Genomic DNA, 22,671 nt, shown 5'->3' on the forward strand with positions numbered 1-22,671 from the left:
ATAAAGCGCACACGCGAGGCTGGGAAGGAGCGAACCCGGGTAAGGGAGGGGGTAGGAACACCCTGAGAGCTCCACCCTGGATTTCTGGGGAATGCCACCAAGTGGGATTGCCACAGAGCCCCGCTGAGCTCAGATCCTAAAAACGGCTTGCACCGGAGGAAAGGCAGAGAGCCAAAGCCTAATCAAGAGCGGGGACAGGTGGCCAGAGCAGCGCCCAAGGTCACCTCTGTCCCGTCACAACACGGGGGAGGCTCTGCTGCCTCCAGGGATGCACCCTGACCGCTCCCACTCCCACCCCCAACACCCAGAGCCTGTTTGCCCTGATAGAAGTTTTATTACAGAACTTTAATGGCACTGCAGGAGTAAGATAATTCATTAGAGCCTTAAAACCCAGCCTGAAAAATAGATATTTGCCAGATCTCATGAACCCCCTGGCTGTGGGTCTGGTCTGGAAGCAGGAAACTAGTTTCTCTTCAGTAAGAAAATATATGTTGCTAAATGAAAAATATACAGTTAGAAGAGTTACTGGCTCACAAGCTGTTCTTCTGGGGGTGACACCTCTACCAGCTCCAGCATGTGGAACGAGGGGTCGCCCACGTGGAAAAGAGGAGGAGGTATAGTGTATATAAAAAAAAAAAAAAAAGGCAAAATTCAGGTTTGTTTGCTCAGTCCAATTAAGAAATGGCCTTGGCTTCGGGCAGGAACGCTTCCCAGTACTTCACCAGCTGCAGGGAGGAGAGGGAGAGAGTCAGGAGCCTTGAGGATGGAGCTGCAGTGCAGGGGGTCATGCTTGAGAGATTCACAAGCACGGCCTGAACTTGGACATAAAACCACATCAGGGAGCACTCACCTGCTGCTGAGAGTTCAGTAAGGTCTCAAGGTATTTCGTGACGTGGTTTCTGAAGTCCTTCGATTTCTCTTTCTGCAAGAGATGGGCATGAGGCTGGAGCAACCACCAAAACCCTCCAGAGTCTGGGAGGGGGAAGGAGAAACCAGCAGGATTTTCCTGTTCCCCCTGGGGCCCCGTGAGGAGAGCAGCACATGGGACACAGAGGATCTTGGCCCACCCAGCTCCATTTTAAGATTCCCTGTGGGGAAGCCCCCTCAGCAAGACCCCAGCTCACACATGCTGGGATTCAGGGATGCTGCTGTGCCAGGAGGAGGGGCAGGAGCCCAGGCCAGCGCCAAGGGCTGCCCCAGCGTACCTCAAAGCGGATCACCTCCTTGCGGATGACGGCAGAAATGCGCTCAAAGTCCCTCTCGTACTGCGTCACCCGCGACTCCCACTGCAGAGACAGCAATGGCACCTTGGGCACAGCAGCAGGAGCTCCTGCCCCCTCTCCATGGGGCTCTGGAGCCAGCACTGTGCACGTGAGAGGTGCTGCTGGAGCAGAGCCCAGCCCCTGGCACCACCTTGGCACGGAGGTCGCAGGAGGCAGGAGCACCAGCAGCCTCGCTCAGGGCTGCCTTGGCCCTTGGTGTAACCTGGCCACAGACACCTCTCCCTCCCGCTCAGGAGGCGCCCCCAAGCCCAGGAAGATCCTTCCCCAGCCCAGGAGGCTCCTTCCCCACTGCAGCAGGGAGGGCAGGAGCAGAGCACAGACCCCACGCTCCGTTCCCTACCTCCGAGATCTCATCCTTGGCCTGCTGCAGCTTGTCGGGTTTGTTTGCCCACAGCAGCCTGGCCTCCATCTCCCTCTTCTTCTGGAGCATGGTCTGGGCATCCTGCCACCGCTGCCAGGTCCTCATGCGCTGGTCAAAGGCTCCCTGGAGGGAAGGAGGGGCACAGCTCTCCTGACAAGGAGGTCCTGGACCAAAGCTGAGCCAGAACACAGACTGGGTCCTGCTCTGGAGCATCCACAGCTCCTGTATGGACCAGTGGACCAAGGACATGGTGGTCTGGCCTTTGGGGCAGGAAGGGGTCAGCCTGCTGGACTTGCTCCTCCCATGGGATTGCTTCTTCCCAGTGCACCAGATGGGCTGTGTGGATTTGATGCCCAAGCTCAGGAGCACTCAGGCCCTGCCACAGCAGGCACTTGGCAGGTCAGTTTTCAGCCCCTGTATCACAGGTTACACCTTCACCTCTGGAAGGGCTGGGTCACCCACAAGCCATGAACCTGCTCCACATCCCCTCTGGAGAAGAGCAGCACAGCCAGGCCTCACCTACAGCATCTTCCAACCTTCCCAGGGCACACCTGCCCAACCAGCAAGGATTCCCTCTGCCTGAAGGGGCCATGCCCTGCATGCCCTCTGCTCTGCCCTGTGCTTGAGTTTGGAACACCTCCTGGCATCCCTAAGCCCTAGATGGGTACAAGGAGCAGGAGCAAAGGAGTCCTCACCTTCACAACTGAGAGCAGGCGGATGTAGTCCCCCAGGAGCTCGGCCAGGAGGAAGAAGTCATTGTTAGCCTGTTCATGGTGCAGCTGCTCAATCTTCTCCTCCACCTCAGCCAGCTGGGACAGGGCTCGGGACAGGGCTGTGTTGTCCTCTGAGCTCCCCAGCATGGCCAGGCTCTTGGCAAACTGGGCTGTGTTCAGTGCCAGCTCTGGGGAACGGGGTGAGGGTCAGGAGATCGGCCTGGCTGCACCAGGAGCTGCCCAGCAGAGGGTTCAGCCCTTGGAGCTGCCTTCCCACAGCTCCAGGAGATAGCAGCAGGAAGGGCCAGCAGTGGCTCAGAGCCAGCAGCTTCCAGCCATGAGGAAAGGGGAAGCAGCTGAGCCCAAGGACAGGCACAGCTTTGCAGAAGTCAGTGAAAAATGCAGAGGAAGGAAAACATCCCCACTCCCAGAGGTCAGGTTTGCTACAGCAGCCTTCAGGCCCATGAGGACAGGCTGAGGGAATTAGGGTTGATCAGCCTGCAGAAGAGAAGGCTCCAGGGAGAGCTCAGAGCTCCTGGCAGGGCCTGAAGGGGCCCCAGGAGAGCTGGAGAGGGACTGGGGACAAGGGATGGAGGGACAGCACACAGGGAAATGGCTTCCACTGCCAGAGGGCAGGGATGGATGGGATATGGGGGAAAAATTCTTTTCTGTGAGGGAACTGAGGCCCTGGCACAGGATGCCCAGAGCAGCTGTGGCTGCCCCATCCCTGGCAGTGTCCAAGGCCAGGCTGGACAGGGCTTGGAGCAGGCTGGGATAGTGGAAGGTGTCCCTACCCACAGCAGGGGGGTGGAACAAGATGGACTTTAAGGTTCCTTTAGCCCCCAAGCCATCCTGGGATCCTGTGATCCCACAGGACCCCGGTTCCCTTCCACACTGCCATGCCGAGCTTGTGGAGCTGCACACAGGAACTGGGGTGAGCATTTCTGGTCTCCCAGGAGGAAGGGACAGAGAGTCCTTTACAGCACTGTCCCAGCTCCTTGGAAGTGTCCCTGGGACAATGGTGACCCCCTCCAGGCCCAGCCCAGGTGTCCCCCGGTCACCTTTGCGGTGGTTCACCAGCGTCTCCACCACCGCGTGCAGCTTCCGCAGCCGCTGGTCCTCGCACTCCACCTCCTGCAGCTTCTCCTCAAACCACTGCAACGGGGAAATGCAGAGCTGATTGCCACAGGGGGGGGCTTTCCCTGCACCCAGAGCTGGAGCTGGGAAGAGCACACGGCTCTGGAGTGAGGACAGGGACGCCCAGAGGTGCCCCAGCACTCACCATGTCCGATTCGTTCATCTTGATGGTCATTTTACTGACCGCATCCGTGGCTTTGTTGAACATCTTCATTATTCCTGCTCCACTCAAGGTCTGGGTTCCTACTGCTCTTGGGAGCTGGAAAGGAATGGAAAAGTTTGCTTTGCCATAGGAGATGGAGCCAGGCTGGGAGAGCTGGGGGTGTTCACCTGGACAGGAGAAGGCTCCAGGGAGAGCTCAGAGCCCCACTGAGTGTCTAAAGGGGCTCCAGGAGAGCTGGAGAGGGACTGGGGACAAGGGATGGAGGGACAGGACAAGAGGAAATGAGTTTCCACTGCCAGAGGGCAGGGACAGATGGGATATTGGGAAGAAATTCCTCCCTGTGAGGGTGATGAGGCCCTGGCACAGGTTTCCCAGAGCAGCTGTGGCTGCCCCACCCCTTGAAGTGCCCAAGGCCAGTGGATGAGGCTTGGAACAACCTGGGATAGCAGCAGGTGCTCCTGCCCATGGCAGGGGGTGGAATGAGCTGGGCTTTTAAAGTCCCTTCCAGCCCAAGCTGGAAGCTTTAAACTGTGTTGGGATATTTCTTGTAACGTCTTCAATTTGTGTTACTCTGGAATTGACTCACTGCAGGCGCTTCTGCCCTGTTCCCTCCTTTTCCAGTGTTGTCTTTACCTATTTATGCACTTAAATATCACCTCTGTCTTGAGAACATTTGTCTAACAGAAACTATTCTGATGTCAAAATAAATATATATAGACAATAAAAAGGAATTTACTCAATCTTCAAAGGTGAGGGTTAGCCAATTGTTCAAAAAAAAAAAAAACTGTCAGAATGAAGTTGAATAAAATGTTTGTCTGACCATACTAAATAATGTTACTTACAAAGCCATTGTAGTCCTTTCACCTTCTTCATCTGGCAGCCATCATATTAAGTGGTTCTGATGATTCTGTTTTGCCCATGAGGTACCTGCTGAGTGATCTCTCCCTGCCCTTTTGTTTGTTTTCTCCCAGCGGAGGGGATGGCTCGGCAGCTTGGGTGGGCACCTGGTGCCAGCAGCAGCTCCCACTCTTACAGGGCTGTGCCACTCCCCACTGAGCTCTGGGGGATCCTGCCTCATTAACTGCTCAAGGACCATTTCCTTCAGCACTTCCAAGGATTCCTCACTCCACCCCACTGACCTCCTCCTTCTCCAGGAACTCCCTGACGTCCGGGTCCTGCAGCATGGTCGGATGGCTGACCACCCTCCGTAGGTACCTGTGGGAGAACAACTCCAGGAGTCACTCTGGCTGTAGCAAATCCAGCTTTGCATTTTAAATCTGTCCATCACAGCTTGGCATTTACTCCAGAACAGCAGCTGGGGCGCTGGAAATCAGAGCCAGCAACTGTTCTAAATTCACCCAGCAGTTCTCCTGTCTCCCTGGGGAATTTGGTGGTGCCACCATGAAGAGCAGACCACTCTGAGGTCCCTCACTCAGTGCAGGGACAGCTGATGGGGTCATACCTCTCTAGAGCAGCCCGACGTTTTTCTAGGAACTCTGCAGAGGAGGAATCTTCCTTCCCAACTTTCACTTTGGTCATGCCTAGCACAGAGGGAAGATGTGATTAATGAGCTGCTCCAAACTCTACACACAAGGTGAAGTGGTTTATTACAAGGTAAAGTGGTTTATTGCAGACTATCAGGGTGACAGTGGAGGAGAGGAATCTTACAACAGGAATTAGACTTTGGAAATTTGAAATCTGCTCCTACCCAAGGAACTGACACGCAGGAAAGAGGCAAAGCAATGGGCTGAACTCAAGTGAGCAGCAATTCAGTGACACCACTGAGGTTTTACTCTTCACCAAGCAGGTGGGGAGGCACCTGTGAACTCCATCAAGGATTTAAGTCCAGAGCTCCAGGTATGGGGCCAGAGCTTCGTCTGCGCCACAGAACCCAGATTAATTTCCCTGTCTACTCTGCAGCTTCCCTGTCAGCTCTGAGACTGCTGCAGCCAGTCCTTGGGCACAGAGCTCCATCAGAAGGGCTCAGGAGAGCTGTGGAGTGGCAGCCCTGAGCAGGGCAGCTCCTGACTCACCGATGAGGCTCTTCTCAGGCGGCGGGGGCACGATGAAGCCGTTCTGGGCGTGCTTCTCTGACAGCTTCTCATAGAGCCCCAGGAAGTCACTGAACCTCCTTTTCACCGAGAACTGCTTGCTCCTGAACATGGGCATGCTGGTCTGGGGAACACATGGCACCTGGGTCACACTCCCCCAGGAAAGCCTGGCCCTGCTGGCACCTCTGGGGCAAAGTGGGACAGGACCAGCTCTGCAAGATGTGAGCAGTGAGCAGAGCAAGGTTTGGCCCAGGTTTTCCATTGTTTCTCTCCCAACTGGGTTCTCCCTGGAGCCAGCAGCAGAACTAATGGCATGAAATAACAAACAGCTGTTCCTGCAGCCGTGGGCTGCTTAGTAAGCCCTGCCCACTGGCTAATCCCATCATCCCTGCTCCACACGGGAACAGGGACACACCCCTCAGGCCACCTAAAGACTGCAGGGCCCAGCAGTGCTTTGGGCTGAGTTTGCAGAGCAGGAATTAAGGATAAGAAATCCTCTTGTCTCTTCTCCAGACCACAGGTTGCCTGTAGCCCAGCAGCCACGGCACAGGCAGCTGGAGCAACTTTGCAGAGCCCAGAGCCAGACTCCAAAGCATTCCAGCAGCTGCATTTCTCATGGAAACTGAGGGGAATAGTGCTGATGTGAATGCAACTACAGCAGCAGCTCTGCAGAGAGTGCTGAGCTCAGGTCAGCTCAGCCTGCTGCTGCCACTGGCACAGAACCTTCAGCAGCAGCCCCGGGCTCAGGGACTCTCCCAATGGATGTCATTCCAATGCTGAGCATCCCTCTCAGCCTGCAAAGAGGGAACTGCCTGTGAAAATAAAGCCAGTCTCCTTTCAAACAGATTCCAACCCTATTCCTCTGCTGGGCTCATCCTTTGTGGATTAGAACTCCTGAATCCACAGAACCATTCAGGCCTCCTGTTTATTTAGGTCACTGCTGGCTTGGCTGAGGACACACACTGCAGCTGCCTTTAAGCATGGAAAAACAATGGAAAATGAGACACAGAGGGGTTAGACATACCTGTGTTGACACTTTGTAGGCTACGTAGGCGTTCATGCCATCCCCTAAGGAAAACAGAAAGGAGGTGTTGGGATCACAGCTTCAGCACTTTCCACTATTCCCTGAACACAAAGCACAAGGCTCCTGACCTTTTCCTGCCTCAGTGATCCTGATTTTGGGTCTGATGGAGCCCTGGATCTTCCTGCAAAACCAGAGGCAGCATCCTGCTGCACGGCCCTGGACTCCTGCCCAGCAGCCACTTCCCAACCTGCTTCTGCCTCCCCACACTTCCTAGGGCAGCCAGCCCTGACAATTGGGCACTTGTTGTGCCAGCAGCCTCTGGGCTGGCTCCACACATCTGCTCACACCCCAACAATTCAGGGGCTGTGGGGCACATGAAACACTCCATTCACGGGATGCAAGTCAGCCTGGATGGGGCTGGATCCCGGAACACCACAGGCAGTTTGCTCCAGCTCACACAGAAATCCCCTTGTTCACCTGGCAGTTCATCTGAAGGGCATCCTCCCTGCTCCAGTGCCACCCTAAAGATACATCTGATTTACACCTCCCAGCTCCAGAGATCACAAGCCACGCAGTGGGAACACTCATGGGGCTGCTCTGCTGCCTGGCATCAGATGTCCCCTTGGGTTTTCTGCACCCCAGGAACTTCCACATGGCTGGTCGTGACACTCTGACCCCTCTTTCAACAGACAGAAACCCTCTTGCTTCTCATTTTGCAGCCAGAGTTGTTTCCCTGGCAAGCCCAGCTTCCAGGGAATGTGCCAGAGCATGGAACAATGCACTGAGTTTCAGGTTAAGGGAATTTTGCTTACCCCATGCCAGCTCCACACAGGTGGAGGTCATGCCAAGCTGGTCACCACAGTGCCAGGCACCAAGAATCCCAAAAACCTGGCTCTGGGCTTTCCAGAACCTGCCTCTGGCCTGGCTCATTCTCACCCTGGGCTTTGTGCAGCATCATTTCTTTAAGATGCCAGAGGAAGCCTTGGAAATGTTATTGAAGGCTCAGGTTTGTGCTTGGAGAGAGCCCGGGGCAGGAGCTGCAGGCCCAGCCTGGCTCCCCCAGCCCTTTCCCCTGCAGAATTGTAACTCACCAACTTTCTCTGGGTCACTCACTCCCACTGTCAGGTCAAATTTGTCCTCCTGCTCCTCCTCCTCCAGCTGTTTGGAGAAAGCACAGAGGGACAGCAAGTGAAAATCAGGAAATCAGGGCTCAACCCAGCCCAGACCATCATGGTGAGCTTGTCCCCCTGCAGGGCAGCTCTAGCACCTCAGTCTGGCCAGGACTGTCCTATAAACCCTTCCAGCTCCTCCTTGTTGTGTCCAGGCAAGGATCCCAAACTGGGTTTGCTGTTCCTACCCCACTCTCTGCCCAGACTGATGCACAAACTGCTCAGCCCCAAGAAGAAGCTGCAGAGCTCCACTCACAGCTGGGATCCTCAGGACCAGATGCAGCACTGTGACAGCTCTGGAAGGAATTCCACATGAGCAGGAATGCCACCAGGCTGAGCTGAGCCCCACTGCAGTGGCATCAGTCCCAGACTGATGGCCTGAGACACAAATCAGGGGGCAATCAATAAGGCAATAAGGCAATAATTACATATGAATTACATCATTTAAGATTCATGTTTACAAGTGAGAACACACAGAGGTTCCTGCCAAAGACAGTTTGAAACCCACAGGACAGTTTGGAATTCTCACCTCCTCGTAGCTCTTTGAGAGGTTTCTAGAAGAACTTGCTGCTACATCTAATGAGGGCAAAGGACTGCAGGGTTTGGCCACCTCCTTCTTCTGGTTGTTCTGAGTGTTGTCGAGGGACAGCTCCACAGTGGCATCTGCCAAAAGAAGTTTGCAAGGGTCAGCCTCTCTCTGGGGGTTTCTGGAAAGGGAATTGCAATATTCTCTGATTTGTGGGATCCAGGAAGTAACCACAGCCTTAATGAGCAAAGAAATCCACGGGGAGGACACCTGTAAGCACTGGGAAGTGCACAACAGAGCATTGTCACTGCAGTAAGAGCATTTGATCACTCCTGCTGGAGACCACCATGGCAATCCAAGGAAGTTCTTATTCCAGAAGGAGCCAGGCATCACCTCTCACTGATCACCTTGCTTGGGGAGCTGCACCCTGGAGCAGCTAAAGCCAAGGCAGACTGTACCTGGCAGGAAGGCTCCTTCCCAGGCCACCTCTCCACCTGGAGGATGTAAAAACTTCCAGCTCTTAGCAGAAGTATCCAGAACTGACTCTCAGCCCAGCATGCCAGGGCTGGGGAATGTCTGACTCTCCTCGTTTTCCCCTGCTCAGGGGGTTTGTGTTTCTTGTTCCTTGGGAACAGCCAGGTCTCTGCTAGAGATGCTTCTTCCACTGGCTTGGAGTCAGGAGAAGGTGGAGAAGGAAAACCCTTTAACTCTGAGGAGACACTCACCACCTCAGGGCTTAAGGCAACAAAAATCTCATTTTAATCCTCCCCAGCTCCCAAAGTTTCTCCTGTGGCAGGATTATCCCAGAGACCTGGCAGGGGCTGCTCCAACCTTCCTGAACACAACACCAGAGCAAGGGGACTCAAACATGTCTTTGAGAGAAGGATTTATGATCTGCTTTTGGTTATTTCAGGGCTATCACTCCAGGCCTGGGGCTGAGAGAGGCCCAGCACTCCCAGACTCACCTGCAAACAGGTCCTGATCATCCTGCTCCACGTGAACTCCGTTCTCTTTGGAGGAGCTGCTCACAGGGAGAGGAGGTTCCTCTTTCAGGGCTGGGGAGTTGCTCTGTGGGAGGATTAAAAGGTCACAGACAGGTCACTACACTGAGGGATGGAGGAGCAAACCTGCCACCTTCCCTCTCCACCACCCTGTGCCCTTCAGCATCCCCCCTTCTGCCACTCCTAAGGACAACAAGTGTCACACCAAACTCTGGAGCCACTTCCCACCCAGAAAGGACCATCCTGGCTGCTGGGAGCAGGCCTGGGGACAAGGGGACAGCCCACCTGAGAGCTTTTATGCCAACCAGTCCTCCCCAGCAGAAGACAGAGCTGCTCCAGCATTGCTGTTACAGATGCCTGCATCCCACAGCACCCCTCACTTTGCAGGCAGGCAGATATCCCAAGGAAGCAGGGGACAGCAAGTGCTGCTCTGTAGGTCCCAGCAGAGAGCAGCACAGGTCATTGATGGGCAGTAAATGGAGTCTCTAATAGAGCTCCAGAGCAGCTCCTGGGCACTCTCTCCAGCAAGGCAGGGCCGTGGGATCACGTTGCTCCTGAAGGAGTGAAGCTGTGCTGAGGCAGCTTCTCTTTGAGGTGGTAACAACAAAACAGCCATTGAAACACAATGGCAAGAGCTCCTGTATTTTAGGATGTTTTCCTAGAGCAGGGACTGCTCCCAGCTTGGATCACAGCAGCTAAAGGCAGGAGCTGTGTGTGTTAGTGATGGAGATGGGAGCAGAGCCCTCCATGCCAAGCATCCCCCCAGGCTCCCTCAGACCGGTGTCCAGGCCAGCAGGAGGACTGCTGCCAGTGCTGAGCTCTGAGGAAAGGGCTCACACAGCTCCTCTGCTCCCCCAGGGAGGATTCAGGCTCATAAAGAAACCCACTGTGCATGGACAAAGCGGTTCCTCAGTTCCTTTAGCTCTCAGACACGCAAGCACCACGCCCTGCTCCTACTTCTCCATCTGCTGCTGCAGTGGCCTGGTTAGATCAGCCCAGACAGGACACCAGCCATGTCTGGGGCTGGATCCAGCACCCCCAGCACCCCCTGTGCCAGCCTGGCCCTCACCACAGGGAAACACAACTCCTTGGGAAGAGCTGATCCTTGGAGGCAGCCCCAGAAAGGGATCCAGCCTCTGCCAACTGACAGGGGAGGTCCAGCTCTGCCTGTGCTCAGCTCTGACCCAAGCCCTGCTGGTTCCCAGGTGCTGCTGAGCACCAGCAGCCAGGCAGATCTGCCTCCCCTGCTCCCCACACTGTTTTCCTAACGTTCAAGGGCACAGACAAGCAAAGGCACCGGGTCACAAGAGCAGGCCTGTGCTAGTTACAGCAGTGGCTTCCACAAACACTGATAAGCTGCTGGGGCTCAGCAGCCTCCCCTGCCAGCACAGGGATGTGGGATTCCCATGAAATCTCACGGCACCCTGTGCTCACCCCTCCTGGCGGGCCACAGACCGTCCAGCCACCTCCTACATCCTCCAGTTCCTCTCCCAAGGAAGCTCCTGGGAAGTTCCAGACCATCTCCATGGCCTGGTGCCTGCCACAGGGACCAGCACCTTCCTCTTGCAAGGCCCAGGGCTGGACTTTCCCAGGTTTCCAAACAAACCCAGCTGCTGTTTAGCCCAGGGCAGTGCGAGTTCCACCCTCACAAGGTCACAATCTCTCCACATTGCCCCAAATCTCCCTTCTTCCTGCTGCAAAGCACAAGCACAGCTCACAGACAGCAGGCAGGAGCTGCCCCAGAGCAGGGCAGACGCAGCTCTGGCTTCGTGGCAGTGGCAGGAGAAGCTTGGCCAGGCCACTCCCAGCAGGTTCATTTGGCCATGGCCACAATCTCCTGCTCGAGGCCTCCCTAGGCTGGAAAACTGCAAATCTTCCTGGAGAACTTCCTGCCACAGACACCAACTCCTCCTGTGCCTCCCGCTGGATCGGGCAGGCTGGAAAAAGCCTGGGTGAGGTGGCCAGAGGCTCCCAGAGCTCAGGGAATCACCCCCACGGCATTCCAGCCTCCAGGAAGGGCTTCTGTGGCCCCTCTAGCCGAGATCCTTGCTCCATGAAGATGCTGATGCCAAGGAGCAGAGGCTGGCTGGGGAAATTCAGCTGACTGGGAAAGCACCAGGCAGTCTGAACTCCCCTCCTGCCTGCTGGTCACTGCCTGGAGCAAACCTGGGAAACGCCAGCAGGAGTCAAGGCCAGCAGCCTTCAGCAACCTGGATTTGCTGCACAGAGGACTGCTGGAAACCAGGCAAGCTGCTGGCACCCTTCACACCTCCACCCTCAGCACGGATTTGTGCAGCAGCACCTGGTTTGCTGAACCAGTGCCACCAAAGGCTCCAAAACCCTCCTGCAGCCCAGCACGGAGCCCTGGTGAGCAGGGGACACTGGATGGCTCCTGTCACCTCAGCAGCCTCAATCTCAGACGGAAGGCACCGCGGCAGCACCCTGTGGATGTGGAGGGGAGCAGAGCTGACGACGTGGGGAAGGCACATGGAGCCTTTTCCCCCAGGGAAGCCTCACAGTGAAGAGGCTGAGCTGTGCCTGCCCCTGAGGGACCCTGACCCCACCTCGCTGCAGCAGCTGCCATGGGTACAACACCTTCCAGCAGAGCAGGCTGCTCCGAGCGCCACCCAGCCCGGCCTCGGGCAGGAGTTGTGCAGGATGGGAGAGGGAACAGCCCGGGCACACGGGAGCGGCCGAGCACAACCTGCCCTCGCTCCCGCAGCCACGGCAGCGCTCCGAGCCCCGCCCGGGCTCCCGCTGAGGGGACACGACCCCAGAGGCATCGCCCTCCCCCTTCACTCGGGGATTTGGGGCCGTTCCGCACAATTTTCACCAAGCCCGGAGGACGCCCCGGGCAGCTCCTCGCACACGGGCCCGGCCCCGCAGCGCCCCCGGGGCGGCGCGCCGCCCGCGGCCGCACTCACGCTGCCGGTGAAGATGTCCTCGCCCTCCGAGTCGCTGTCGGGGGCGCCCAGCCCGCGGTGCTCGGGGAAGGGCGGCGGGCGGCGCTCGGCCGGGGAGGGCGAGCGGGACCCGCGGCTGCCGCCCGACGCCATCGCCGCCGCTTCCGCCCGCGCCCGCCCCGCCGGAAGCGCCCGCCACGCCTCGACCCGTGGGGCGGGGCCTCGGCTGAGGACGGGCCGCAGATTGGGCAGCGTCCCTGCTCGCCCCGCCCCCTTCTACAGCGACAGCCAATGAGCGCCGCCGCTGGCAGGCGGCGCGTCGTCACCATGGGAACGGGGTGGCGGCCGTACCATTGTGGCGGCGGAGGGAGGAGCGCGGGGAGCTCAGGGCGCCCCGTGCCCGCAGCGCCCCGACACTGATCCCCTGTCCTCTCCACAGCCCGGGGAGTGCTCCCGTATGGCCCAGAACACGCCAGGCTGAGCCCCTTCCCACCCCCCACACGAAAACATCGCAGGGTGAGCACTGTGCCCTGAAGCTGTCCCAGAATGAGCCCCATAACCTAGAGATGTCCCAGCATGAACTCCATACAAAGTCCAGGACATCCCAGAATGAGCCATACACCACTCCAGATGTCGCAGGATGAGCCACCGACCTTGAAGATGTCCCAGGATGAGCCATATTCGCCCCCAGGATGTTCCAGGATAAGCCCCAGACCCTGACAATGGCACAGCATGAACCCCATCTATTCACCAAGACATCCCAGGATGAGCCTAAACCACTTAAGTTATCCCAGGATGAGTCATTTACTCACCATGATTTTGCAGAATGAGCCTCAGACCTTAAAAATGCCCAGAATGCACCCTACACCCCACCGAGACATCCCTGGATGAGACCCATACCCTTCAAAGCACCTTAAGATAAGTCCTATCCCACCAAAACCATCCCAGGATAAGCCTCATTCCCTGGAGGTAGACCAGGACGAGCCCTATAAGACCCCAGAACAGCCCAGGATGAGCCCCATACCCTGAAGATGCCCTAGGATGAAGCCCATACACCTACCAAAGCCTCCCAGGATGAGCTCCATAACCTCAAGACATCCCAGGATTAACCCCACACTCCCACAGGACATGTCCAGATAACCCCCAAGACATCCCACACCACACACCTTGAAGGATTATCCTCATACAACACCCACATACAGCCCTGGATGAGCCCCACACACCCCAAAGCATTCCAGGGTGAGCCCACACACCCCAAAGCATTCCAGGGTGAGCCCCACACACCCCCCTTTGCCCCCAGGACAGTGACAGCCCATGGTCATGGGTCACCACCACGCTGTGGGGCCAGCAATGCTCTCAGGAGAGCACCAGGAGGAGCTGGGCAGGTGAGACCCCCTAAACTTCCATCAGCTCTGGATTAAGGGAGAGCATCCAGATGCAGCTGAAGGATCTGGGGGTCCCTGACCTGCAAGACCCCTCCTGAGCTGGATTCATTCCTGGTGCTGCCCATGGAGAGGGTCTGTTCCTCCAGGTGGGAAGCACTGGGTGCTATGGGAGAGTAACAGAGATGGCTTTTGCTTCTTTTCCCTCAGTTTTCTCCTGCAATGGAGCAGCAAAATCCAGCAGAGATCTCCAACCTTCCATGCTAGAGAACCTGGTGTAGCACACATGTGCAGCCAGGTCACACTTTCATCCTTCATCCACGCTGGCACTCAGGCAAGGAGCAAACAGAAAACAGAACACAGCTTATCTTTATCTGAAGGACTCGCCGGTGTCCTCCCCAGCTCCTGCTATCAATGAGCAGCTGCTAATTCCCTCCTGCCTGAAATTCTCCCTGGGATTTGCAACAGCAAGGTCTGTTCTTTCACTGGCAGGTGAGACCTCACACTGGATTCTCCCCAGATTGCCTCAGTGGGGTTGGAAGGAGGGGCTCACCCCATGGAGAGCCTGCAGTGTCACTCTTTTGAAGAGGATGGCTAGGAATGAACAGAGCTGTCCCAGAAAACTCCCTAAGGATAAAGCATGAGGAGCACATACATCCTTTAGGCTGAGCAGGAGAGGCAGCAGCAGGAGATAGAGCTGCCAGGAGGATTGGGAGGTCCTGCCAGTGGACTTTGCACTCTCTGAAGGAGAAGAAACTGAGCTACCTTGATAAGAAGTGGAGATAAATCCCACCTGAGCCCCCACAGCCTTATTCTCTGTAAATTCTCCCTTTAGCCCCTAAAGGATGCTATTTTAAAGGAATGGTTTTATCCACTCAGGGTCAGAGCCTGGGCAGTCTGAGGATGAGACAACTTTCTGCTGCAAATCTCTTTTGAGTACACACCAGGCTTTGGGTGTCAGGTTTAGGCCTCTGGGTGGGCGGAGGTGGCCCAGTGCCAGCTCTCCCACAGGATCAGGGGAAATCCCACCATAAAACCAGGCAGGAGCTACCAAGATTCCCACAGTGGGCGCAGACATTGCACACACTCAGCCTCAGATACAAAAGTGAGGATCATCTTGGGGGGGATCAGAATTGCTTAGGAAGATGCCTCAAGGTACTTCCAACTGGAACACTTCAAACTAAACAGCCTTTGGGAGCTCATTGGAGACAAGAGGTGCTTTATTACCCACCCACATATGTTTAAGACCTCCCCACGTGTGCATCAATCTCTATTTCCCTATCAGGACAAGCTCTGACTTACCTTCCCCACCACATCCCTTCTTTTCCAGCCCATTCAACTCCCTGTGTGCTCAGGTGTGTGATCTGATCCCCTCTCTAAGCACTCCTTTCTCCTCCTCAATCCTCTGAGCATCCCTCCCTTCTCCTTGCCTTTTGCCAGATCCCTGTCCCAGGCCAGGGGTCTCCCTGCCCAGCAACGCCCATGGGACCACCGTCCATCCAACATCAGCTGCCCCAGGAGCCAGAGGAGCTCGTTCATCACCTTTTTATTTTATTTCAAGCACTGTACAGAATGTGCCATAGACAAAATCCCCCCCACCAGGTGCTCCCAGCGCCCCTGTGCCCTGCCTCAGCCCCTGCCATGACCCAGCACCCACCACTGCCAGGGGGGAGGCCAAAATAAGTTACACCACCCACCCCCGTGCTCCGGGGCACCGAACAGGGTGGCATCGCATCGCTGCCAGCCCTGCCGCTGCCCGTGTCACCCAGAGTGCCCTGCACCAGGGTCAGTGTCGGCTCCCAAAGCCGCGGCCTCGGGCCCTGCCCATTCCCGGCTGCAGACCCCACCCCCGCCCCCGGGGCTCAGCAGAGCATGTCGGCCTCGGTGGGCAGCGGGGAGCACCTGCAGGAAAGGATGGGATTGGAGTGTCAGGGTGCTGATCTGCCCCAAAGAAACAGCAGCAAAGGCAGCAGGATCAGCTCAGCCCAGCAGACACCTGGAGATAATTCCGAGGGGGGATGGAAGCAGTGAGCCCCAGTGCTGTCTGCTCCTGGGGGATCCCCAGCAGGGCCATTCCAGCAGTACTCACTCAGCCATCTTGGCTGCCAGGTGGTAAACTGTCTGCTTGTCCAGGTAGCGGCAGAAGAGCAGGACAAGGTTGCTGGGCAAAAGAGAGGCTCGGCCAGCGAGGCTGTGGGCAGGCGTGACAGCTCCTGGGACATCAGGTACACCGTGTCCGTCCTGGGGACACCAGCACAGGGGGTGAGCACCCCAGGGAGCAGTGACAGACCCTCCCCCAGCTCACCCCGGCCCTCACCAGGCCTCGAAGTCCCCTCTGCACGGCTTCAGCGGCGTGTGTGAGGACAGCAGCCTCTCTCCATGGCTCAGCAGGGAGTAGAGCAAGGAGATGCCAAACTGCAGGAGAGCACCAGGAGTGTCACAGCCAGCAGCAGTGGCACCCCAGGGACACAGCCAGGCTCAGGGCCAAGTACCTGGTTCTTCAAGGCCATGGTGAGGGGGAGCTCCGAAGACTCAGGCAGAGGCCGGGTGAGCTCCTGCAGGACCTCGATGAGTTTGCTGAAGGTCATCTCACCCACCACCTCATTCAATGGGCTGTAGAGCAGGGGGAGAGACTGGGCAGGGCAGAGGGGAGAGCAGGAATCTGAGATCCTTTGACCTGTCACAGCCACACCCCCATCCCAGCACTTGGAGGGGAGGGTCACTGCCACCAGGACTGCTGGTGGCTGACTCCTGGAGACCTTCTCCTCCCCATGGATGGGAAGGGGCTCCTGTTTCATGCTAACCCCACAAGGCAGGCCCCCCTCATTGCCCAGGGTGCCACCCCCAGCAAGAACAGAGGAGGAAGGAGACAGCCCAGGTCATCCCTGCCCTGGGCTGGAGGTGCTTGCCTCATCCAGCATGTCCTTCTTCATGAGGAAGGGCAGGTGGTAGGTGATTGCCAGCAGGATCTTCTCCCTCTGCTCTCCAATCAGGTGGGGCAGCAGCCGGGCCATGAGCTTCTTGCCCTTCCGCACACACAGCAGTTGCAGGAACTCATCTTCTGCCTCCCTGGGAACAAAGGTTCCATTGGCACAAAGCCCAAGGGACCTGGAGCATCTCTGTCCATCCAAAAGGAGCAGCATCAGCTCCACTGGAGGACAAGGTTCACAGGCAGGGTCAGCACAGGCTGCAGTGACAGGATGGAAGGAAGGACCCAATCCTCCTGTGACCCAGACCTGCTCATCAGTGACCATCTCAGATCCACGAGGACCAGGACATGCTGCCTGCTCCCCTTTCCCACAGCACAGACTCACTCTTCACTGCTGCAAGCCCTGATTTTCAAGGCTTGGTAGATACTCTCCACTTTTTGGCTCTTCTGCTCCTGTTTCTGGGGCTGTTGCTCCCCCAGGGACATTTTCTGTTGCACCTCCTCTACTTCCAGCAGCTGCAGGAAGAGCTGGAGAAATGACACAGGGTAAGGAGGAAGTTTGGACATCTTCTACCAACTGGCTGTCCAGGACCCTGCCTAGGTAGACATCCCCTTAGAGAAATCCCTGGATGAAAACAGAAAACCATGCTGGCCTTCCTCAAATCACCACTCGCTCACCTTCTCGATCCTGTGCAGCGCCCGCAGCCGGTGGGTCCCTGCAGCCTTTGGGAGGGTAGAAAGGAAGGCACAAAGGTTACAGCCATCCCCAGACACTGCCACTAGCCCAGCATTGGGCCAGCTGCTCCCTGGGGATCAGAGGTGACTTCAGGATACAGAGCAGTCCCATGGGGAAGACATGGCCAGAGCCCAATCCCACCCCTTGGCCAGGCACAAAATGCTAGTGCTGAGGTGGTACCTCCTCCAAATGTGCTGCTGGGCAACTCCTAAAGCAGCATTCCTGGCAATTCAGGCCCCAACCAGCCCAGCTTCCCTTCACCTGCCTCCTCCTCCACGAGGGCGTGGTGCACAGCATCGATGGCCCGGCGAGGGCTGTAGCAGGTGGACACGGTGACCTGGCCCAGCGAGCCCGCGATGCGCACCACTGTGGAACAGCAGGAACACGGTGACACCACATCCCAGAACAGCTCACCCAGCCCCCCAACACCTGCCCCAGCCCCTCACCAGAATCATAGGTCTCCACTTTTTGGATGAACGGCGTGACCAGCTTGGGGGGCTTGTTGCGCCTGCCCAGGAGCTCCTCCTCCGCCTGTTTGCGCTCCAGCCGGTGGTAGTAGGTCTGTAACAACAGGAGAAGCCAGGAGTCCCCTCCACCAGTCCTGAAGGGTTTCTCCAGCTCCCAAAGCCCCACCCTGAGGGGAACAAGCCGCAGGTGCTGCCAAGCAGGAGCTCACCTGGTAGTAGTAGTCATCATCTATATTCTCACTCTGCAGCTGCATCATCTCCACCTTGACAACCCAGTCCTTCTCCTTGGAAGTCATCAGCCCAGCATAAGGGTCCACCTTCCGAGACCACAGCTTCTTGGGGGAGACACTGGCACAGGAGAAGAACTCAGCCCACTGTGCCCACCAGAGCCCCCCTGCCCTGCACCCTGAAGACCCCCATACCTCTGCACCTGCCTGCCCTGCTGCTGCATCAGGATGCGCTGGTGCTGGGGGTGCAGCTGGGTCATGTGGCTGGGTGTGCTGCAGGGGACACCAGACAGGGGTCAAGGGGGGGTTTTGGGACACCTCCAGAGTGAGGTGACCCCCAGCTGCTTTGTAGGACCCCTCCAGTCCCACCCCAACGTCGCACTCCTGCTACCTGAAGTTCAGCTGGCCCGTGGCTGAGGGGCTGAAGAAGACAGCAGGGTCCAAAGAAGAGGCCACGGGCCTGAAGTGCACACCCAGGGGCTGTGGTGGGCTGCCCACGGTGGGGGAGCCAGGCTGGAAAGGGCTCGGGGGCGCAAACCCTGCTGTCTGAGAGGGAGAGAGGGGATAAAGGGGCTGAGCCTTCCCCTCTGAGCACCCCAGAGGGCTCAGCCAGCTCTGTGCTGGCTTCTGGCTCCCATCCCTCTGGCAAAGTGCTACCCACAGACACTGCCACTGTCCCCATCCCCTGCCACTCCAGGGCCACCTCGGTGGGGCCGTGGCAGTGGCTCAGAGCCCACCACCTTACCTGGCTGGGACTGAAGAGTGCAGGGGGTCTGCAAGCGGGCGGGAAGGGCTGAGGAGAGCACGGCGAGCGAGGAGATACCAGGGGTGCCTGGTGCAGAGCAGGAGACAGGAGGTGTCACTCAGACAAGCCTGTCCTCGAGGCTGCACCTCCCAGGAGGGGGAGGCAGAGAAAGAAGGGATGCAAGAGCACCCCCAAACCTGTTACCTGCTGGAGAAAGCACTGGGGGAAAGGCTTGGGGGACATCAATCTTAAGTCAGGGCACTTGAGCTGGGAGGGGCCCCCATAGCCCCTCTGCACAGGAGAGCCAAGGAAGTCGAGAGCCATGTTGGTAGATGGTGGAGGTCTCTCCAGGACCTGGACGATGGCTTTATCCTGTGGGGAGGAGGCAGCAGCAGGTGGGAACAGGGCACAGCTGGGAACAGTTTAGCTCCCTCAGCAATAGCTAGCTCACTAAAACCTTTGGTCACTGCTCAACCAAGACCAGCTGGGCTCCCATCCTCATAGTGTGCAGCAGCTGAAGACCCATGGGAACACCCAGCATGGGGGTCCCAGTCCCCCCCAATCTCAACAACTTTGCCTTCAAACCCAGGCTCTGCTTTGAGGGGGCACTCACAGCCGTGGCACCCAAGACATATCTGTCCACCTCCAGAGCCATTTGGAGATGCCCCAGGTGTCCCAAATTCCCTGTGAGACCCTTGTTCCAGAGTACTGGGGAGCCCTCAGCCACTCCCTGGAGGCCTGGCTGGAGGTACCCACCTCCAGCATGAGGTGGCGAGGGACACTGCCAGGGCAGGAGCCCCACGCCGTGGGATCCGTCGCCAGCTGGAAAACAGGGAGATGCTGGCATGAGCCAAGTGAACAGGAGGAGAGAGCAGGGGACACCACAGGAGCCACCCTGCCTCATCACCACATGGGTGGGGACATTTTTACCATGTCCTCCTTGTCAAACTCTTCCCAGCAAGTCCCAAGCCCGCTGTCCAGCACTGCCGAGTCCTGGCTCTGCAAGGAAAGGGGAGTTAAAGGTCTGCCTCCCTGCCCCAGTGCCCTCTGTGGGGCAGGACCCACAGGTGTGGGGATGGAGGGGGAGCAGCAGGACCCCCTGTCTGCTCACACATCACCTCCAGCGTGGGTTTGCTCCGCACAGCTCTCATCACTGCTGGGTCTCCCAGTTCACCGGGCTCCTCAAAGCACTCCTGATCTTCCTCCTCTTCCTCAGTCCCCAGCTCCTCTACCTCTTCCTCCAACTGAGAGTTAACCTGCTCCATCTCTGGCTCCATCCCACCTTCCTCCTCGGCCAGCTCCTCCAGCTGCTCAGTTGCTCTTCCAGTTGCCTCTACCAGGGCTTTGGCCACTTCAGGGCTTATCTCTGGTACCACCAGGAGTTTTGGGACATCCTCCTCCGTGGAGTCTCGGTCTTAGAGGGGGGAAGCAGCGCACAGCAGGGCGGGTGAACGCCTTGGCAGTGCCCACCGGGGTGCCTGCTCCCCCCCAGTGCTGGCAGGTCTCTCCAGCACCAGGACTCTCCCCTGAGGTCTTACCTAACCCAAAAGTCATCTCGTTGTACAGGTCGAGCTCCTCATCCTCCTCAGCCATCTCTTCCAGCAGAAGTGCATCTTCCACCAGCAGAAAATCCTCGATAATCTGAATTTGGAAGCAGCAGATTCCTCTCTAAGGGAGAGGTAACCCTAGCATACTCCTAAAGTGGGGGGCACCCAACCTCCCCCTCACTCTGCTGCTGGTGCCAGGCAACCCCCAGGGCTCCCAGATGGAAAGGGGAAAAGCAGGAGCCAGCGGCAGTGCCAGCGAGGACAGGACCCGCAGCTCAGCCCACGGCTGTGCCGGCACCAGCGACCGCCGGCACGGAACGGCACCAGCGCGGCTGGGCTGGGACACCTTTCGGCTTCAGAGTGAACACCCGCTACGAGAGCATCCCACCAGCACCTCCGCGGCAGAGTCTGCTCCGAGACCGACCGCGCCGGGGAGCGCCAGCCCCGGAGAACGAGCACCGCAGAGGGAGCGGGACGCCGGGAGGCAGCAGCGGGCAGGGGGTAGCGGAGCAGGGCAGGCACTCACAACGCGCTCGCCGCCCTCCGCCATCCCGCGGTGCTGCCTCCTCCCGCTCACCCACCCTCCGTCCGTCCCGGGTCCCCGTACGGGGCCACAGTGCCCCCGCCGCCCCTTTTATGGGCCGCCCCGCCTCCCCGGCATGCGCCTGCCGTACAGCATGGCGGCCCCCAGCGGCGTCCCGCGCCTGCGCACTGCGCTGCACCGGGAGCCTGCCGTACAGCATGGCGGCCCCCAGCGGCGCCCCGCGCCTGCGCACTGCGCTGCACCGGGAGCCGGGGGAGCAGTGGCGATGGAGGGGTTCGGTGGCCGCAGCTGCGGCTCTCGGGGCGCAGGACAGCCCAGCCTGGCTTTCCTCGCTGCTCCCACCGTGCTGTTCTCAGAGTTGATATCCCTCTGAGGAGTTATGGAAAACTGCTGGGATGTGCTCTGAATGTTCTGGTAGGTAACACCGAGCACAGGTGTCAACACTAACACTATATAAATGTCTGCATCCCACAAAGCATAGCGGGTTGCCCTTATCCCCCTGAATTATCCCCCTGAATACCCGGAGCACCTTGGTCATGTCACCCACTCCCAAATAATTCTGCTAATAAAAGCAGAAATGTCCCCAAAGTGGAAGGTTTGGCTACTCTAACCGAATCACTGTGGCTTTTAATAAACATCACATGGAAGAGTTGTGCTCCTCTTTACTGGGAAATTCCGACAGGTGGTGTGGGTTAGAGCCATTGCCAGGGATTCACATCCCAAAGGGCCCATGGAAAGGATCCATGTCCTGCCATCGCCGAGGCGAGGGGAGCGTTCACGTGGGCAGAGCCAGATTCACCCCTGGGACAGCTGCACCGCGCTGGTGACTCCTGCTGTGGTGACCCTAACAACAACTCTGCCACCAACGGAGCACTCAGGGATTATTTCTGCTGGAGCCCTGAGATCCCTGATAAGGCTCTGGCCGCAGCTGCATCTGTTTATCCCACACTGAGGAAAACATTGAGTGTTTTCAGCTGCGTGGCTGGCACTGCTCACTGAGCAGCCAGCAAACCCAGCAGGAGCTGGGCCAGTGGGAACTGATAACCAGTGTTTTCAAGATTTTCCTTTGCTTGGCCTCTCCTGATTTACCTGCTGCCTTTGGGGGGTTCACCATACATGCTTTATTAATTTAATTTGTGTTTTAATGAGATACATTAAGAAGTCCTAAAGGGTCTTAGTGTTTTGGTACTTAGACCATGCTGCTGTTTTCTCCCCACTAGCAGTGACTTGACTTCCCTTTATTTTCCAAGCAGCACTACTGGGACACTCAGTGCCATTCCTAGCCTTGCTGGGCTTTGGTGCTCACAGTTCTTCTGGAGGAGGCACCAGAAAACTTGGTTCTTTGGTGTTAGAATTCTCATGTTTTATGTCAGGGAGTCTCTGCTGTGCTCCACAACAGTCAATTTGCCACCCTGCAGCTGCTGGAATGAGACATACCACACAGGTTTTGAAAGAAGTTAAAAAAGGAAGGTGGATGGCTTGCTCCACCACAAGTTGTTGGTGTAATACCAGCCCTGGATGCAAAATCTTCTGCAAAAGGTGACTTTTACCCCCTTTTAGATTGGAAAAGCTCTCTGTGACTATCAAGTCAAAGCATTCCTCCAGCACTGATGAGGCCACCGCTAAGCCACGTCCCCAAGTGCCACATCCACAGGGTTTTTAAATCCCTGAAGGGATGAGGATTCCACCACTGCCCTGGCAGCCTGTGGCAAGGCTGGACAGCCCCATTCAGAGAGTAACTTTTCTCTAAGATCCAGTCTAAA

At 57.4% G+C, this 22,671-nt stretch overlaps 2 protein-coding genes across 2 annotated transcripts; both read right to left on the reverse strand.

Moving 5' to 3' along the window:
- Positions 1 to 314: 314 nt before the first annotated feature.
- Positions 315 to 12,503, reverse strand: SNX1 (sorting nexin 1). Its single transcript, XM_030955559.1, has 15 exons — positions 12,353 to 12,503; positions 9,393 to 9,495; positions 8,431 to 8,564; positions 7,824 to 7,890; positions 6,733 to 6,776; positions 5,691 to 5,832; positions 5,120 to 5,198; positions 4,797 to 4,872; positions 3,640 to 3,753; positions 3,419 to 3,512; positions 2,340 to 2,545; positions 1,624 to 1,767; positions 1,206 to 1,286; positions 851 to 922; positions 315 to 725 (listed from the first exon to the last, which is right to left on the reverse strand). Exons 1-15 carry the CDS (start codon positions 12,482 to 12,484, stop codon positions 675 to 677), a joined length of 1,539 nt encoding a protein of 512 aa, XP_030811419.1. The 5' UTR covers positions 12,485 to 12,503; the 3' UTR covers positions 315 to 674.
- A 3,072-nt stretch (positions 12,504 to 15,575) lies between these two features.
- PATL2 (PAT1 homolog 2) lies at positions 15,576 to 21,043 on the reverse strand. Its single transcript, XM_030955474.1, is given in 22 exon segments — positions 15,576 to 15,615; positions 15,803 to 15,881; positions 15,884 to 15,954; positions 16,031 to 16,128; positions 16,206 to 16,346; positions 16,623 to 16,782; positions 17,028 to 17,170; positions 17,321 to 17,365; positions 17,644 to 17,744; positions 17,825 to 17,939; positions 18,055 to 18,193; positions 18,268 to 18,345; positions 18,464 to 18,618; positions 18,818 to 18,904; positions 19,022 to 19,189; positions 19,574 to 19,639; positions 19,748 to 19,816; positions 19,936 to 20,231; positions 20,356 to 20,458; positions 20,891 to 20,953; positions 20,955 to 21,013; positions 21,016 to 21,043. Coding segments are annotated over 22 exon segments (2,304 nt in total).
- Positions 21,044 to 22,671: the final 1,628 nt, after the last annotated feature.

The sequence above is a fragment of the Camarhynchus parvulus genome, chromosome 10 (genome assembly GCF_901933205.1).
Source record: "Camarhynchus parvulus chromosome 10, STF_HiC, whole genome shotgun sequence".
Lineage (NCBI taxonomy): Eukaryota > Metazoa > Chordata > Aves > Passeriformes > Thraupidae > Camarhynchus > Camarhynchus parvulus.